The sequence below is a fragment of the Protomyctophum bolini genome, assembly GCF_963924005.1.
Source record: "Protomyctophum bolini genome assembly, chromosome: 9".
Lineage (NCBI taxonomy): Eukaryota > Metazoa > Chordata > Actinopteri > Myctophiformes > Myctophidae > Protomyctophum > Protomyctophum bolini.
The window spans coordinates 41,731,439-41,750,479 of NC_137870.1; the positions used below are offsets into that span (position 1 = coordinate 41,731,439).

At 42.6% G+C, this 19,041-nt stretch overlaps 1 protein-coding gene across 2 annotated transcripts; it reads right to left on the bottom strand.

The window, feature by feature from the left end:
- Window positions 1–324: 324 nt before the first annotated feature.
- On the bottom strand, window positions 325–16,389 carry barx2 (BARX homeobox 2). 2 transcript variants are annotated; one of them, XM_080772740.1, is made up of 4 exons: window positions 15,833–16,389; window positions 6,930–7,290; window positions 2,585–2,669; window positions 325–2,068 (listed from the first exon to the last, which is right to left on the bottom strand). In XM_080772740.1, exons 1-4 carry the CDS (start codon window positions 16,017–16,019, stop codon window positions 1,751–1,753), a joined length of 951 nt encoding a protein of 316 aa, XP_080628866.1. In that variant the 5' UTR covers window positions 16,020–16,389; the 3' UTR covers window positions 325–1,750. The 2 variants fall into 2 exon arrangements, with proteins under 2 accessions (XP_080628866.1, XP_080628867.1); XM_080772741.1 differs by having other exon boundaries at window positions 1,871–2,068; window positions 2,575–2,669.
- Between the last annotated feature and the right edge of the window lie 2,652 nt (window positions 16,390–19,041).

Consider the following 19,041-nt stretch of genomic DNA (forward strand, 5'->3'; position numbering starts at 1 on the left):
GAGATAGAGTTGATGAATGTCAAAACATGACAGGACCAAATCTTTGTTCTCCCTGAATGTGATTTACGACAGACTCTTCAAAAGGCTGGAATACATTGAGAAGCGTTCTCTGAAATATTATCCTCATGCTTTGAGTGCCATTTCTGATTGTTTGTGATGTAAAGATAGGCATTAGATTTTAGTGCCACATGGGAGGCTGTGAAACAGGCCAAACGACTTTCATTATTAAATCAGAGCGATTAGCATGGAAATAATCTCGAAGTAAAATGGAAATTATTTATGTTTTATTAAATGTTTTTAAATACACAGAACACAAACACGCATATATATATATATATATATATATATATATATATATATAACCTAGTACAAATGACACATTTACACAAACTAAATAAAAAAACAGCCTGCAAGAATAACAAACAAGCACTATTTACATCAGAAAAATACTGCACTTTGTTTTGATGATACAACAAAAATAGATCTGTATATGATATCGAGTAATTATAAAGACCCTTTATAATTACAAAATCGTCAAAAAAAGGAACAACTAGAGATTAATGTGGAAAAATTCAAAGTGTTGACAGGAATTTGAGGACAGTTTTATAGGACTGAGCGTAACGTATTAGCATGGGGGCATTCATGCAAGCCCGCAGGCTGAGAAGTGAGAACCTCTGAAGGATTTTTTTTACTGTTTGGCAGTTTCCATGTTTCTTTGGCACAGGCAATGATTTATTCCCTCTGAGAGTCTTAGACAGCTTAAGAGGCTTCCTTAAGCTCAATCAACCCTCTATGACAAAAGAATAGATAGATAATGGACAGGTACAGGGTATATACCATCCGACAAACCCCTACGCATCATAAATCAAAATTAAAAGAGCGACTTAAAATATCTTACATATATAGTATATCCTAAAACCTAAACGAACATTTGTGTTTTATACATGATATTTCTACATTATGATACAGTGCTTGGCTTGGCTTGGCAGAAATCTCATTTAAAAGTGAAACAGCATTTTAAAAATGTAAATTACAGAGAGATAATTGGAAAATGACAAAAGCAGCTGTGCTGAACAATTGCATTCTATACAGCATGGAACATTTCTTTATCAAACTTTGACTTTGCTTCCAAAAACACCACATGTATTCCAAATAGTATGTGAAACACTGTAAAAATATATTTGCATTTCATTTGCATTATACTTTCTCAACACATTTGCAAAGCTTTTTTCCTCTGAGACAAGGCACTATGACTATTTAATAATGTACTTTTTGGCAGAGATTTGATCTATATACATAACTAGGCCCACCACACTATAGTCAAAGACACATTTGGACATTTTGACACATGCGAAACCGTTTCTAGGAGGGGGGGGGGGGGGGGGGGGCAACGTACAGTATTGTAACTCCCATATCATATCACACAAAACCAAACAATGCTATATTTATTACATGTTGTATGTGCATCTTTGGCAGGAGATATCCATTCAAATCTAGTTTCTAAAAGGCCACATTTTTATCAGTGCAAACAGGGCCTATAAGTGTTTTATCTTTGCAATGCACCTGCTGAAAAGTAATCAGTTATACAATCAGTTGAGCTCGAACGTCACTAAAGCTTCCAGTCAAAACCCCCCCAAAACAAATGGTTCTGAAGACCAGACAGAACATTTTTTTACAGTGATCCTGAGGCACTACGTGTCTGTTTTCCAGTTGGCAGTAATATAGTCTCTGACTGTGTCATGTTTACACTTTAGCTTGCCGCGTGAGATTCTGATTGCATCGCGAGTGGAGAATCTTGCTCGGAGCTTTCCATTTCACCAGTGGGATTGTTGTGGGTCGACTCTGTCACTATTTGGGGAACCCTGCTAAGGTCCTGAGGTTCTGACTGAGGTTCCTCTCCTCCGTGAGGCAGCAGCACTGTGTCGTCTGCGACCCTCCTCATCTCCTCCTCCTCCTCCTCCAGCCTCAGTCTCCTCTCCTCTGCCTCGATCTCCTCCGTGGTGGGGATAGAGTTCTTCTTAGGTCTCCCCTTGGGCTTGGTGGGGGCCTCGTGACCTCCTTTCAGCACCTGAAAGAGGGGACGACACACATGTATGGTCTCAGTGGACCTCTTCGTGATAAATGGCAGCAGCAGTCAAAGGCAAACGCCGGTTATTATAGTAATTAAGAGAAGACGTATTGCTCTTGGCTGCTCCTTTTACACTCATTTATCTTAAGAGTTAACGATTTGAGGTCACTTTTTGTTCTCTGAGCTTTTGACCCAACTACACAAGCGTTTGTGCTCGCTATCATTATCATCAGTCAAAGCCTACACTGGTCCCTTCTTGCATCCCTCCCTCCTTCATTCTTTCCCCTTGCACTCTCTCTTTCTTCACCTTCTTTCTTCCTCTACTTTAACTTGTTTTTTGTCTAATGACTTATTTTAATATTTTGTATTTGTATTGTATTTGTATTTTATATCTCAAATGTAGAGTTACGCGTTAAATATCCAGCAAGACAGGACCAATATAAGACTTATTAATTAGAATTATTCATATTTTTTTGGCCTGGGCAGAATATAACAAATGCCATTACTTTCTCTCACCATTTTCTTCCACTTCATACGTCTGTTCTGGTACCATGTCTTCACCTGGAGTTGTGTGAGTCCCAGGGATTGGGCCAGGTCCAGCCTGCGCACACACAAAGACAAAACACAGCTCGTATCATAATGAACATTTTATACAATTTCTATTGAACTGCTTCAACCTGCGCACCTATTCTCAGCTGAAATAAATGATTATGTTGCTTACCTATTTTTTTGGAACCATGCATAGCCCACAAACAAAACAATACAATTAAAAGAAAGAAAGAAAGAAAGAAAGAAAAAAAGAAACACAGGGCATGTTTGTCAGGGAACACTATTAATTACTATACTACACGTTAAATGATTACATTTGTCCGCCAAGTATGCAACCAGGCGTTACACACCTGGGGCTTAACCTCAACCAAACAACGCTTTCTCGTTATAGCACTCTTAACTCTTTCCATGGCTGCTCACATCAAAGCCGCCTGACTGGCAGTCAGACAGAGTTCGAGGTCCTCTCGTCTCAGACAGACACTGTACACCTGCGGCTGAAGGGCAACCCCTAGTTTGAAAACAACTGCACTAGAGGAGTCAGCAATCCAGCAACAGTCGGGGAGAGAGTTTGCATGTGGGATCCTGGATGCATCCACCACATGTAGCACAAGTCCATGACTAATCTGTGGCTATTGGTTGCCGTGTAACACGATATAGCTCAGGAAGGGACAGATGAAGAAAGGGATGGAGGAGGGAAAGGCATTGGGGTTTATCAAGTTTTTAAAATGAGATTTCCGCCAGTTTGTCCTCCCCTTTAGTCCCTTCAAAGTCTTCCGCCACCTCAAGCTCTCAATCCTCCTCAGCCACCGAGAGGAACTATACTCTTTCATTTGATGGAGAGAGAGAGAGGAAGACGTGCAGACAGAGATCAGACTCGCGGGATGTGTGTGTGTGTGTGTGTGTGTGTGTGTGTGTGTGTGTGTGTGTGTGTGTGTGTGTGTGTGTGTGTGTGTGTGTGTGTGTGTGTGTGTGTGTGCATGCATGCATGCCCGCTCACACACAAGCGTGCACACGATTATGTGAGCACATCTGTCTGTGAGCGTATACTGTATACACCCATTCACGCACTGTGTTTTCAAAACGCACTATGGCAGAAATACCATGCAGCAATCAAGCTGTCCATCAGCCACAACCTCCCCAGTCTATCACTGCTAGAGGGAGAGACTGGAGGCAAGGAAAAGTAATTGCAGTATAGAGGAAAGCACCCTGGTTATTTATGGTCATTAGTCTTCTACGGAGGGGAAACCACACACTTTACAGCAACAGCACCACTGCATGGAAGTCAGAAGACTCCATGCACTGAAGCAAATGAAACACATCCATAGTACTTATATAGACGCCGAGCAGAATGGAATTCAAGATAAAGCTTAAATACCCAATGATAAGGATGATGGTGACGATCATGATGATGGCCCTGATTATAACAATCCGAATGCACATAAAAAAATCATTATTGCTTGAGGAGATAAATCATTAGATTTATCTCCCTAAGCTGTGGTTCACCAGGAACTTTTTTTTTTTTTGGTTTGTTTTTGCTCTTGGGTTCCTCTCGTAACACACAATCTCAATCACAGACCGCAGCTAGAGGTTCCAGGCCAAGTGAGGGAAGACGAGAAGGGAGCAGGGTGGTTGGTGGTGGTTGTGTGAGGTTTTGGGAGGTGATCTGAAGTTTGTCTGTGCGTCTTTGGATCACAACAAACCAAAAAGTGGGGACGAGCACACCACACTTTGTGATGTGGGGTTTTGAGAGAGAGAGGGGGATTTTCTCAGGCTTGTGCTTTCCAAAACAAATTTCCACTTGTGGACAATAAAGATCGTTATCTTCTACCTACATCACAGTATCTTATATACCCATCTACCCTTACAGTTGGGGGGGGGGGGGGGTTTAATTAGTTCTCAACAACTCGTCAGAATCAGATATTTTGACAAGATGCTGTGTTATGGCACCGCAGGCTGCATGGAGGGGCGGGGGGGGGGGGGGGGGTGTTGGCTTGGTTTTGATCACCGATCACTGACGTCGTCATATGCCTCTGCCTCGGGCACTTTGTTCAAGAGACCGAAGCATGGCTCAAAGTCTTCCAACCGCTGGCTCGCACTGCAGCACATAGCCATGTATTGAATGTTGCATCGTGGGAGTTATCCCCGGGGAATGGCATGTAACCAAGCCCCCCAGAAGAACGGCTGGCCAATGTTGAAGAGCTGCCGCCTGCATGCAGGAAGCTTATGAAGCTGGAACTGCAGCACGCTCGCTCCGGGACGCTCATGGAGGTGGACGACGGACGTTCAATGACGCCATGTTGCGTAATGTGCGTCAACCCTGAACCCCCGCTCTCAGCTTCCACTCCGCTCGAGACAGTTATAATGGTAATGGGTGCGCATGCTTCAAACGCCACTGAGCAACTTCCATTGAAATGAATAGCTGGGTGGTGGGCACAGTCCCTCCCTATAACTCTATCCCCCTTTTTTTAAACTATAGCTCCTCGCCACTCGCCCTACACACACTTCCACTCGGTTTGATCATAGATATTTAAATAATAGAGACGGCCCCCGGGATTCCCCCTCCCATCCACTTGCATTGAGTGGCCGTATGCACGGCCATGTTGAGTGACAGGTACGCTGGCCCCCGCAGTGCTGCTGTTACTAGAAGCAGGCAGCGTTGTTGCAGATCGCACCAGGTGATGATTATATTTATCCTTACTTTATTATATTTATACACGTTACATAAATGCCATCTCTGTTATTTATAAATCTATGCTCAAACCGAGTGAAAGTGTGTAGGGTCGAGTGGAGCGGAGCTAGTTTCAAAAAGGAGCAAATGACTCTTCCCAATAATTGTCTGGTGTGATTTGATTTCAACATAGATGCACTATAATATTAAGCGTGACAGTGTGTGTTGTATGAGAAGCCATTCTCACATACTGGATAATATTATACATGTCAGTTAATATGTGTGTGGGTTTAAAATGTTACTACCGTCATGTCAACGATGATTTAATCTCATCTCCATCTCAATTGAAAGTGGAGGAAAGGAGGGCAGTGAGGTTTACACATAATCCACTCTGTGGTGCACATAAGCTGTTTAGGTTGCCTATTGCTCAAGGGACGGTTTTCAAAGTTTATTGTTCAATATTAAAGTGAGTTATGCTGGAAATATGGCCCACAGGCCAAATGTAAAAGTGAGGCCTAAAAAATAAAAATGGAAAAAAGGTGTTATGGCCTTATGTCAGGTCCCAAAAATGACCCAGAGAATGAAACCCACGACACCAGATATTACCTCATCTTATTGTACAATGCTAACTGTATTTTATATACACCTGCACATATATTAAATGATTGGCAATGGCTCAATGTAATACATTTCTATTTGCTTGTGTTGGCCACTGTCCCTGTTTTCTTGAATAAGGCAGTGTTTCTTTGTTTCGTCTTTTTTTACTGTTCGAGGGCAGAGGGTTAAAACGTTACTCTTGTCTCTGCTAGTACGCTGAGGTAATGGCTGGCTAAGGCAAATTCACATTACATTCCCCACAGTATAAATCAAAAAGTTATGGTTGGGTAAGCTCTCTTTAACAAAATGCATTTGTATGTTTGTGCCTGTTCTTTCACACCGTTCTTTCGATAACTTTTTCCGTGCCAGAGTTATACAGACAACCAGACATTGTTGTATATTTGTGCACAGTACACATTTAGAATTGTGAGATACATTGATGTATTGTTTATAGGCTTTAATTTCAACCCACTGGTCAAACGTCTTGTGTAACTGGAACATAATTATACAACATCATAACAGAACATTTTATCAGAATGATTGTATTATAACGTCAAGCACCTCTAACGTGGTCAAACCTTGCAATATACCTTATGCGTCAAACTCTTTGTAATGCATGTAATCTAACCCAACAAAAGTAAGTAATGTAAGTAAGTATTTCATTTATAAAGCACCTTTTCGAAACAATGTCGCAAAGTGCCGTACAACGGACACAATATAAACAATCAAGTTAAAGGTAGAGTAAGTGATTTCACTTAATTCAAATATCACTTATTTTTTTGTTTTGTTGTGATAATCCTCTCTACTATAGAGTGTGCTGACCATATAAGGAGTTCCTCCCTGTCCCCAGTTAACCCCCTGGGGGTAAAAAAAAACCCTTAGGTTTCGTTTTTGACTCTCTATCCTGATTGGACGAAGGCTTAGGTCCCATGACAGCCAAAAACGAAACCTAAGGTTTTTTTTAGTGAAATCACTTACTCTACCTTTAAAACAAGCACCCCATTTCCCCACAAGTGTATAGCCTCTCATGGCTCCCATATTACTGACCTATCGGGGGTGGAGAGGTACTTCTGCTTCTGGAACTTCTTCTCCAGGCCCATGAGCTGTAGCTCGGTGAAGATGGTGCGGCTGCGCCGCGGCTTCTTGAGCCGCGGGGCGCTGCTGTGCTCCGTGTCCGACTCGCTGCTGATGCTGACGGGCGTCTGGCTGCAGGGCGACGGCTCCCCGGAGGCCCCATGACCCCGGGGGTGCTGCTGCTGCTGCTGGGGCAGGTGGTGCTGTGGCAAGCGGGCGCCGCCGCCCGGGGACCGGGCCTCATGGCTCTGGGGCTGAGAGAGGTGATGGGGGGGTACGTTGGGGGGCTGCCGCGTGATGACGGAGAGGAGCGGGTAGGCACGCAGCGTGGAGCCTGCAAAGCAGCGACATATATAGGGCACAGGATCAGATTTATTGTCACAGTTTTACAAGTAAGAAAAGTGTCGTTTTGTGCATGTAGTTCCCGTCGTGTTATTTTCTCCGAGAAAATTAAGAAAGGGAAGAAGACATGCTGGGGGGGGGTAAGGAGATCAAGGCAGGAAAGAATAAAGTTTGAGCTCTTTTACCACAAAAGAAGTATACAAGTAAAGGGTTTCAGATATTTTAGAAGCTTGTTTCACTAAACAGCACATAATCGTATAGTATTGAGAAAAATAATGTAATACAATTCCTTTAATAATTGAAATTCAACTTCGTCGACAAATATAATAATTGAAAAACCATCGGTTCTGATGCTTATTTAGTGCTAAGATAATTGTGTAAATGTGAATGTCATTTGTTTTTGTTTTTTTTAGGATATCCCATTTTTGGAATAAAATACTTACAGTAATATGTGTCATTTTATGTTTTTAGGGGGGCTTTATGTGTTCTCCGCAGGTCGGGCGACGCCTCAATCGACTATCAGTATAATTGCTTGGACGGAGCACATTTAATTGCTCTGTTTGTAGCGTGAAAAGTGTTTTCCTTCTGACCTCCTCAGTGTCGGGGGCTGTGATCCCCATGACGCAGTGTGTGTTTTACACGGCTCCTTTGAACTCACAAGGTGAATAATTATTTTCTCAACAGGAAAGAAAAGCGCTAGCCCCATGTCATCCCTATCACACGCGTGCGCGCGCGCACACACACACACACACACACACACACACACACACACACACACACACGTGCGCACACATTCTCTTTGTTACACACAATCCCCCACCCCACACACACACACACACACACACACACACACACATGCAGATGGCAGTAATAAATCCAAGGACTAAAAGACCATACGCTTCCACAATTAAACTCTTTCTCTCTCTCTCTGCAGTTAACTCAGTGAAACGCTCTCTCTCACACACACACACGCACACACACACACACACACACACACACACACACACACACACACACACATTCTCGCTCTTTATCAGTGCAGACAGAGGCGTCGAGACGCCAGAATCAATAAAAAAGTAGGCTAACACTTGTCTAATGTCTAGTGCTTTGGCGGGGACGGGGGGGGGGAGGGTGGTGGCAGAGCTAGGGGACACATTGCTGTATAGCCCCGCAGCCGGCGCAGCATGTGTTTATGTGTAAGGATTGTGTGTGTGTGTGCATTGAACTGCTGGCGGGGGGGGGGGGGGGTCCTTATGTTTCAAATATGAAAGCTACAAGAACAAGAAAAAAAGTCACTAACACACAGGAAGCAATGAGGACTTATAGAAGAGATGGATACAGGGAGAGAGAGAGAGAGAGAGAGAGAGAGAGAGAGAGAGGGGGGGGGTGGGGGGGGCATGGAAGTAATAATAAGGACAGATCAAAGCTACTGTAGTGTTGGAGCAGATGTACATGATCAGACCATCACTGAACGCCAGTATGCAACACGTGATGTCATTCAGACATTAGATGAAAACGCGCACAACACACACACACACACACACACACATGCCTGCCTGTACCCTTGTAATAAATTGTACACACACAAACATGGCATATGCAGCCACACAATAAATATGATTATGCCTATAGTTACCAAAATACAGTAAATAAATACGTAAATAGACTTTGCCATATACAAACACAAATACACTTACACAGCATATATATATACACAGTCAGAACTGAAACATGATTCGTTATGTATGCTTTTCTGAACACGAGTTCATGATGTTCAAGGCTTAAGGCAGATAAGTGACAGATATGGTATTAAATCCAACTGGAAAGAAGAGAAACGTCAGACTTTCAGCACAGAGCCCAGTGTAGTGGCGCCATGCACTTACAATGACACTTTTTCTGTTGAAAATATTCAAGTGACTTAAGCGTGATTTATGTTTTCTTGTGTGCTTTTGCACCCTGTTATTAAAATAGATAAAAGCTCCAATCGTCCCATTTCTCACTGAAGCATAGCCTAATACTTGCATACATACTGTAGGGTTAAGAAGAGGGTAGATCATGCCCTTGCAAAGACACGTACAGTACTGTACATCTTCTGTATGAGTACCGAACACACAAACACAGGCACTGTCATACCCTTGGGCACGCACGCACACACACACACACACACACACACACACACACACACACACACACGTGCGCTTGCGCGCACGCATGCACGCATGCATGCACACACACTCACCAGACACTGCCTTGGGCTCAACATGACATCATGGTAAGGGTGCTGAGCTCATCACTAATCTTCCAACATGAGACTGTGCTGCTGTTTTTGCAGCAGGTCTGGACATGAAGTCTTCTTTTTTCCCGCCCACTCTTTATTTTTTCCCTCCCTTTCAAAATTGAGTTTTAAACGTATAGTTTGGATCTGGAAACATTTTGAAGGAAAACCGGCAGTTTCCGATATGCATAATGTGTTCAGACTATTGAGACAAAAGCATGGTGACAGTCTAAAGGCGGTGCAGGTAGGAAGACAGTTGCTGCAGTTGGCCAGTCGGTACTGCAAATAGAACCGGCATCACCATTTTTATTTTTTCGTTCATCTCTTGGTTCACTAATGCATTCTCACATTCGTCTAAGACTTGTGAGACTGAGGGGACATTAGGACAACCGGATAAACTATTCACCCTGTCAGCTTGAATAACAAAAACATATCTCAGGTTCTTGTCACGTTCCTCAGGAAGTCTCTTGTCAACAAAGAGCTTGAATTTGTCTCAACTTTTTTTTCTCTCTTTTGGACGGCTAACTCAGAAAGAGAGAGAGAGAGAGAGAGAGAGAGAGAGAGAGAGAGAGAAAAACAGAGAAGTGAGAGAGAGAGGAAATGAGTCAAGGGTGCGAGGGAAATGTCAAACCTTGTGGTGACTTTCCACTGACAGGCGAACTGTCTCTCAGCCAAGCCCAGATCTGATACATTGTTGACAAGTGCCAATGTTCTGTCAATAGTCTACAAATAAACCGTTTGTGTACCACAGCGGGAGTGCGACACAACCCAGCCCCAAGCAAATGCACAGTGATACTCTTGATAAGCATAGTCGGAATGCGGAGACTGGCACAAGTGCTTATGGCAGTCATTACCAAAGGCATACCTGCCAAGAATAGATCAAGAATAGACGGTTTGTTAAGCATTCCTTTTAAATACAAAGCTTTGGCCAACTTATCAAATTAAAGACACAAGTACGGACAACCAGTCACATTTACATATGTGCCATCATTTTCATTACTACAGTCAAAGTGTAGAAATTATTCTGAGATTCTCTTTTAAAGAGGCACTGCCAAATGTTTTAGCAAATGTATTCTCAGCAATTTGCCTGGCTTGGAATTACTTTTGTTGTGTCAACTGGATATCAACACAGCAAATGCATTCCCTGTAACCACCTGTTGTTTTGTAACTGTAAGTTAGCATTCACTATTTGTCTTTCTCAGTTTCTGTTTATCGAGAAAGGGGATGATTCAGGACACAATAACAATTGTACGTGACGTTTTTATGCAATGTTTTGAATATAAACTGTGAGGTGACAGGTTGGAGATGTGTTCAATTAGATGGCTTTTACTTTGTTTTGTCAGTCTGCACCCACGGCGTGCCATGTAAAACAAGTGCATAATGGTGCACGCATGCAGGGCAACCAGTAGTGCCTCTTAATTCCTCTGTTCAAACTCTCTGCTTTAATTAGCCTCTTTCACCCCAGAGGATATGACAGATTGGAGCAGTTAAACAACATTATGATAGATCAAAGTGTCAAGGACATGACATTACTCTGTGCGTAGTAGTTGCAGTAGTATATTTTTTTCCCATGCACATCATGCTTGCTGACTGATGCTGCAGTGTGCCGTTCCACGAGGCATTACATTACCTGTTAAGTGTTAAATAAGTATTTTACATGAAACCCGATCGCTCTGAGTTTTCATGTGAGGATTCCGAATCAGCCTAAGGCACAAACAGTTTTAAAATCTGATCCCTGCAGTATGCACAGATGGAGAAGGGGCTGATGTTCGTGGCCCTGTGGAAATGGTATAGAGATGACATAGCTAGTTGTTGAAATATCCTTCACAGAGTAAATACACCCATGCACGAGTGCATGTGCACGATTTACTATTTGTGTGCACGTTTGTGGCAGAGACCCTGCTGTGTATGTGGGTGTGTGCACACGTGTGCGTGATGTTGACACAATTGTATAGTCAACCCTCCTCAAGCCAGCTTTCTATTTAATGGCAGGCTTTATTGTCTGTGGTGGATTATGCTGGATGAAAACACTTTTAGCTCTCCTCCCTTTCTTCCCTGTAAGCCTTCAGTAGTGGTGATTGACTATAGCCACAGTATACGGTAGTCCCTCTCCCTCATACAGTAGAACAGGGGCATTTGGGGCTATACTGCCTACTAGCCAGGGTATAGTCTCTCTTTGACCTTGCCCTGAATACCTGCAGGGTTCGCCTGAATGAATGCAGCAGCTCTAGAACTACTCTGTTCGTACCTTTGCCAACAGAACTTTATATTTTGTGGTCGTCCTCGTCTGCCCCTGTTACGTCTGGTACTATATATCCCTCAGGGGTCCATTCTCGGAACTTTATTATTTTGGATTAATGCGCTTGCTCTGGGCCACATTATCCAATAGCAAGCATAACATCCACATCCATTGCTATGCAGATGTATATCTGCCAATCAAATCCCCAACTTCACAGAGCCTTGATTGATTGGCCTGTCTTGCAAACTCCTGGATGTCCCAAAATGTCCGACAGTTAAACACAGACAAATCGGAGATTGTTGTTTTTGGTCCCCCCGAAATTGACCAACTCCATAAAGAAAATCTGACCAATTTGTCTTTAAATGAAGAATCAGCATTTGTGTTTTTATCGATTCTGATTAAAAAAAAAGTTCAAGTGGTCCACATCTGCAGAAATAAGTCATTGTTGCAGATTTCAAAAAGGTCTTTAATCACCAACTGCTTAGACAACTACTGCAGCTCTCTGTTCAGGTCTAAACCAGAAATCACTGTCTCCTTTAAAACTTGTTCAAAAAGCTGCTGTCAGACTTATGACTATAACACCAAAAAACGTGATCACATCACCCCTGTCCTTAACCCTTAATGTGCATTTTGTCCCACTGTCCCATTTTGTGTGCAGCACTCAGCACTCATGATTAAAAAGTGCTATATAAAGTTATTATTATAAATAAAGTTATTATGGGGCGTACTGAGAGAAGGGATAAATATTGTTTAATGTAATTTATTCACCTAATTTATACTATAAATATTTTACTCACTGAACATAACAGATCAGTCATACAAGGATTTGCCTCTGACTGTTTAATAGCATAAGAGTATATATCATTCAGAGTGACTTAATTGGCGGATAAGAGAAAGCAGAATAAGAACAAGGTAGACTAGTCACATATAGGCAAAGTAGTATGTTAGTTTAAAGAGAACAGCATAGTGCCTATGAAACAAAATGTATTCCCGGAAGCTTTTATCGCAAGTTTATTGGCATAAACAGAATTGTTTGGCAGGGTTATAGTAGCCTAACATATTCTATGAACTATGAAGAATGCTACTGTCCTGAATGGGAGCTATCATAGATGTGATGGTGCGTGCACTGAGAGGAAAGATTATGACAATCATAATTATATAAGCTTGACTGGCCTTTACATAAAAAACAAACAAACAAATTGCCATTAACCTGAACCCCTTTAGGGCTGCTACGTCATAATATCCTGGCAGCACTGTCTTTTAGCGGCCTCCGCTGGTGGTATGGAGTTATCGCAGCCCCGTTAAGCAGAAACAACACAGTAGTCAACGTTTCACTAGTTAGTTTCACTGATGTGTGTATGTTTGTGTAGAGACAGAGGGCCGACACAGAGGCCTCTCTCTGGCTCAGGGCCTTTAAGCCTGCCAGCTTCTATAAAGAGCCCTACGAACCATTGAAGTTATGGAATATACTGTGTCTCACACCCCCTCAGCTACAAATAAGTGGTGGGCGCAGTGCTCTGATATGCCGGGACGGGTTACTCTATCCATCCGACCGGGAGTATAAGGGAGAGGTGCCAAATCCAGTTCATAGTGCCCTCTTGCCGTCCAACGTGAGTCAATTGCTTCCCCTATTTTTATCCGGCCATCGCTGTCATCAAATTGCACGCGGCTATTATTTCAGAGTTTAGAGCAATTATCGTAATGGTTACTTGATTGCGATGGTTGCCTCACGATCCTGGTTTCATTAAGAATTACACAGTTATGCTTATAATATATATTAAAACTCATTTGACTGAGATAATAGGCTATATAGTGCCGCGCCGACTGGTTTGTTGTCAGTGAATGGATTTATGCTGTAGGCCTTAACTTAAAAGTTAAAACAGAGCCTATGGGGTTTCTCATGATTGGCAGAGCAACTCCAGCATATTCTCACGGCGGATGACACGAAAAAATGTGATATCCTAGGCCTATAGACGTGATGCACTCGTATTCTTTATAGCATAATACATATGGCCTGGGTTGAGGCAATAAAGTAGATTAGGATTAATAAACAAAAGAGTCTATAGGCTATACTATATACTATAGCCTATACTGAAAGAGGGGAAATGACACGATAATTGCTTTGACACGTCAGAAAATGATTGGGCTTAAAGCATATATAGCCTTACTGGACTAATTCGTTAGGCTATAGGCTACTATATGCCTAACTACTCCAATTCAACAAAATAAAAACATTTACATATCTTTAAACCATTAAAGAAAAGGGTAATGCCATCGCCCACGTCATGTATAACTTTGAGAGCAGCTCCATCATGATGACACACCTGCCTGCCTGTATATAATTAGCTGATCAAACGGGCATGAACCACAGCTTTATTCCACATTTCAGTGCAGTGCCAGTGGGCATAAACTATACCTTACCCCCTAGAAATGGTTCCCAAATAGCTCTAAAGATTATACGTTTGCGTGTATTCATATTGGGACCTTTATTTGTGCTATCACCCAGTTGCCAAATTATGTTACAGAACCGCATGAAATACCAACCAGGTTCTGTGCAAGTGCAACCATCCAACCCCCCCCCCCCCCCCCCCCCCCTACACACACACACACACACACACACACACACACACACACACAGACAGTGACACACACTGTTTTGTGCAACAGTTATGAACGCGTGGTTGATGCCACATCACATGATCAACCTGTATCCAGACCTCGTATCCGAAATGTTCAAGGGATGATAACTAACAGCCAGGCAGCACAGGGGGGGGCATGACCCAACCACGCGGCATGCCTGAATGCGAAGCGGCAGCAGTAGGCTAAAGTCATTAGAGTATATAGGGCTATACGTGGGCCGCTGTGGGTTTAGCACTATAGCGTTCATATTAATCCATGCAAACAAGTTTGGCGAGAATGGCTTTCTTTCTTCTGCATATATATATAGTTGATAATATCTGTATCGTCAATGACCTATAATGGCCGTTGCCTAACTTGACAAGTCAAAGCAATGTATCATTCATCTGTGCAGCCCCACAGGAAAGACCCGCGGGGCATCACTCACTCACCCATGCAGTAATTTGTGGCTTCTCTCAAAGAATATATAGAAAAAATAAACCTGTGACAATATTGTGATATATTGTATAGCCTAGCTAGCTGTATACGCCTGTACCAGATAATACATGGATATAAGGGAATACACCTGTCACGTGCTGCATTTTAACAAGGATAGCCTAATTGCGTATACCTATAACCCGCGGCCCGCCGCGTGCATGCTTTTATTGTCTGGCAATTACTGTTTGTTTATCTGGACACAGCACGCAAATGCCAACGATCATTTATATAGGCTACATCAAACACAAGATTATTGCCATCATAATAACAATTTAGGCTACTGTTTTGCTATTGCATTGGTGAATGATATAGGCTATATATCTGTCGGTGCCTCAGTCAGTCACAACGTTACATGGGGTTACAGGTGCCTGCATGGAAACGTTTTGTTTATTAGGCTATATTCTTCATAATTCATAGAATAGATCTACACTTTTACAAGCCTTTTCCCGATATATCAAAGCAATCGGTCTTCAACTTTTGATTCCTGGACGGCTCGGCTATAGGTGTATATGAATGAATGCATGCATGGCATAAACCAAAAAATGGTTGTGAATAGCTTTAATAATGTTCAAACATTATGCATGTAGGCTACCTATTTATTTATTTGTAAGTGTGAAAGGTAGCGAAACTTCTAAAACATTTTCTGCACGCGCACAAACAAAGCGCAACGCTATAACAGAGCGCATGCAAGTGTGACTGTCATTTCTCCATTCATAAAAATATGAATTGCCTGCTATGTTATTAGAACAAAATTAAACTACATGACATCATTTCCCATGCTTATAGCGAAAAACAACCTGTCTTCGTAATCAGCAAACAACAGGACTATTATGCATTTCACTCTCTAGTCTAATATAAAGTGCTTTAATATAATGCAGGCGATATAAAGTTGTGTAATGTTCTTACCCGAACATGAATGGAGAGGCTTCGGGCGGACGATGAGCGACGGGCAGACCGAGTACAGAGAAAGTTTCTCAAAGTAATCACAGGTTTCCTTGGAGAGGATTTCGTCGATCATGAAAGTCTTGTAGCGCCGCCTGGCTGCTTTCAGCTGCCCGGGGGAGGAGAGTCTCAACTCGGCTTGACAGTGCATGGTCTCCCGCTGTGCGCTGCTGAGCTGCTCTGTATACCGGTAGGCTACTCTCGCGGCTGGCTGCCTGCACCACCAATGATACCAACTGGTATAGGTTTGGTTATCGAATTGTGTAATTACAACTGGTTCGTATAGGCTACTTTAGGAAGAGCTCATTCGTGTTTATCTTTTTTTATATAGGCGTATATATAATCTTGCTCGTCTTTCTTTCTCCCGATGTGCGCGGCAGCTTCTTCTGTATAGCCTATACTACTGTATATCTCGGTGGAGCTGCGCGCAGCGCTGCAGTGGTAATGAAGTGACTACAATGTGCTCACACCCACCGCTATATAAACCATCCCTGCTTCACATCTTAACTTCTGACTTTGTCAATCACATCTCTCTCTCTCTCTCTCTCTCTCTCTCTCTCTCTCTCTCTCTCTCTCTCTCTCTGTCTCTCTCCTTTCTCTCCCTCTCTCTCACTCTCTCTATATCTCTCTCGCACACACACGCGCGCGCGCGCACACACACACACACACACACACACACACACACACACACACACACACACACACACACACACACACACACACAATTTTTTCCAGCCTTTTTCCAGCCTGCCCTGCTACAGTATAAACTAACTAACCATGCGCAAATCAAATGTCTATATTATGCTACTATACCGATTGATTGGGCGTTGATATGAAGTTAGGTAATTTTAACCTCTGGCCCGATGGGCTGATTCATCCATTTAAACAATGTTGGTTCTGGTTCATATTAATATTAATAATGGCGATTGATAGTCATAGTATAGCTTAAAGCTGTTATCTTTTTTTCACATTTTGGTTCTGCTTCTGCACGAAGATATACCTTCCTAAAAGTCTCATTAATATAATATTATAAACAGTGTTAGACGTATGGATGTATAGGGTATAAACATATTCCATATAACATTTTATCTAATTAATTCGTTGTTTAATTTAACGAATTTCAAACAGGCAGAATGATTAGCCAATGTTCAGGCAAACGGTGGATTTAAGCGCCCCTTTTCACAAGACAAGTATACTGACGTCATTCAGGTATAGATTAATAAACAACCCACAACTCCTATTGTAAAACTATACTGGTGAGTCAAATAAACAACATACATTTTAAATTGATATAAAGTTAAATAGCCTACATTTTGTAGGCTACATATAGGCTACTTTCTACTACAGCCATATAGCACAATGAATCTTATAGTTATAGGCCTAACAAATAACAATCATGTTAAATAGCGATAGCCTATATACTAGGCCTACTAACAGCCTATATTTAAAGACGCGATTTCTATTTAGTTTGAAAGCTTTTCGCCTATACATCCTAGAAATGTGTGTGCAAGCAATTTAAAGAAGAATATAACGCACATCATCCGTTATTTGGTGCTGAGCCAAACTTATACAAACAGAAATTGTAGAACAAAGCGCGGGGCTTCGCAAGTTGCAACTCACCTTTGGAATTCAAAAATGTATTAACGACACAACATGTAAACCTAAATGTTATAGGATTAGTCTTAGTCAAATGACTTGGGATACTCGATATGTGCATGGGCCTGTGAGAAAATGCCAGGAGCTATATCTTCAACTCAGTATAATTCTTTTCGCATTCCCTTTCGTTGAAAAAAAAAATCAATTTAGACATTTTCTTGGCCTCTTGTCTTTTGTAGGCCTACTGTATATTATTTTCAGAGCCTTCCGTGATTATAAATTATATGTAGGCCTATTGGACTAATATTTTGTATTATTCCTTTAAGAGAAAATGTTTTTTTTTATTTGAATTCAAATGAGCTCAGCATTAGAAAACATTTATTTCTCTATACGTCTGGATGGCATAGGCCTATATATGGACAAAGTTGTCTTCGCAATAATTGCTGATTGGATGTTAATTGAGACGACTAGTCGACTATCTGCGAGAGACCTCAATATGCCTGGCCCTAAAAAAGAGAGACCGTAGATCAAGTTTTCACTTTGACATGCCGGTCTGCGCAGAAACGATTACCATCTCTTCCCATAAGCAAGCACAGTCTGGGAGTAAATATAACTCGTTGGAGACCTCTCTCTATAGATTATAGTCGCCCTGGCCTGCAGTTCAAAGTGTGAAGGATTATTATTGCGGAGGAAATATGGGAGCTCTGCATAGAAAAGCTTGGGCTGTTTTGGAGGGGTTTGGTACTTGGTTGATCAAAGGTCGGGAGAAGATGAGAAGAGCAAGTGCCGCCGAGTAGCCCATTACCGCATGCGGATCACATTTTGAGGGGTGGCCGCGGCCGGGTGGGGTGACAGTAGGACGAGAAGGGGCCGGCCGGGTTGCTGGGCGGAGGCAGAGGTGTTTGGAACTTTGTATACGGCGCACCGCGATGAATCATGAACCCAACAACCTGCAGTGCAAGGCTGAGAGGCTCCGGGAACGGAGAGAGCGGGTCTAATCTCTTGCCACTGAGCTGGTGCGCCTACTGTTAGAAGGAAGGGTGCCCTGCCTGCCACTGCCTGGTCACTGGTGGATGTTCTTTTTTTTGTAGCCTACACTCCGCTTCTATAAAAGTCCACAGCAGCAGCTACTGAGCGGGATTTCTAATCCGGCTGCTCCAGGGCTGGAGACGCCAAGCAGATCAATCAATTAAAACAGCTATGCACTGCCAGCGGGAGCGCATGCAATAACCGGGGGTCTTCCTAGTACCACACTACCAATGGCCCGCGACACAGAACACAGGATACTCTTCATTAGGGCGACTTCGGAGTATCAGGGTGGAATCTGACACTACAGGGTAGATTACAGGCAAGACAAAGAGCTTAGTGGAGAAGGGTGCAAATGCACCTCTACTTTTGGAACCCGGGAGCTTTATTGGGGATATGCTGCATGTTGATACACCACGGGAGCTGTTGTTAGCGGCCTGTAAGCACTTTCGGGTGGGTAGATTATGACCTCAACGTGGACATTAAGAGATTTGGCCCGCGACTTCATTTCAAGCGCAGGCGACACGAGCACAGCCGCTAATTGTAACACG

Bases quoted from the DNA above. Each gene is read 5' to 3' on its own strand.
- barx2 (XM_080772740.1), bottom strand. From the start codon at position 16,019: ATGCACTGTCAAGCCGAGTTGAGACTCTCCTCCCCCGGGCAGCTGAAA. The intron at 7,291-15,832 runs GTAAGAACATTA...GCTGCTTTGCAG, and splicing joins GCCTCTCCATTCATGTTCGG to GCTCCACGCTGCGTGCCTAC. The intron at 2,670-6,929 runs GTCAGTAATATG...GTGTGTGCGCAG, and splicing joins TACCTCTCCACCCCCGATAG to GCTGGACCTGGCCCAATCCC.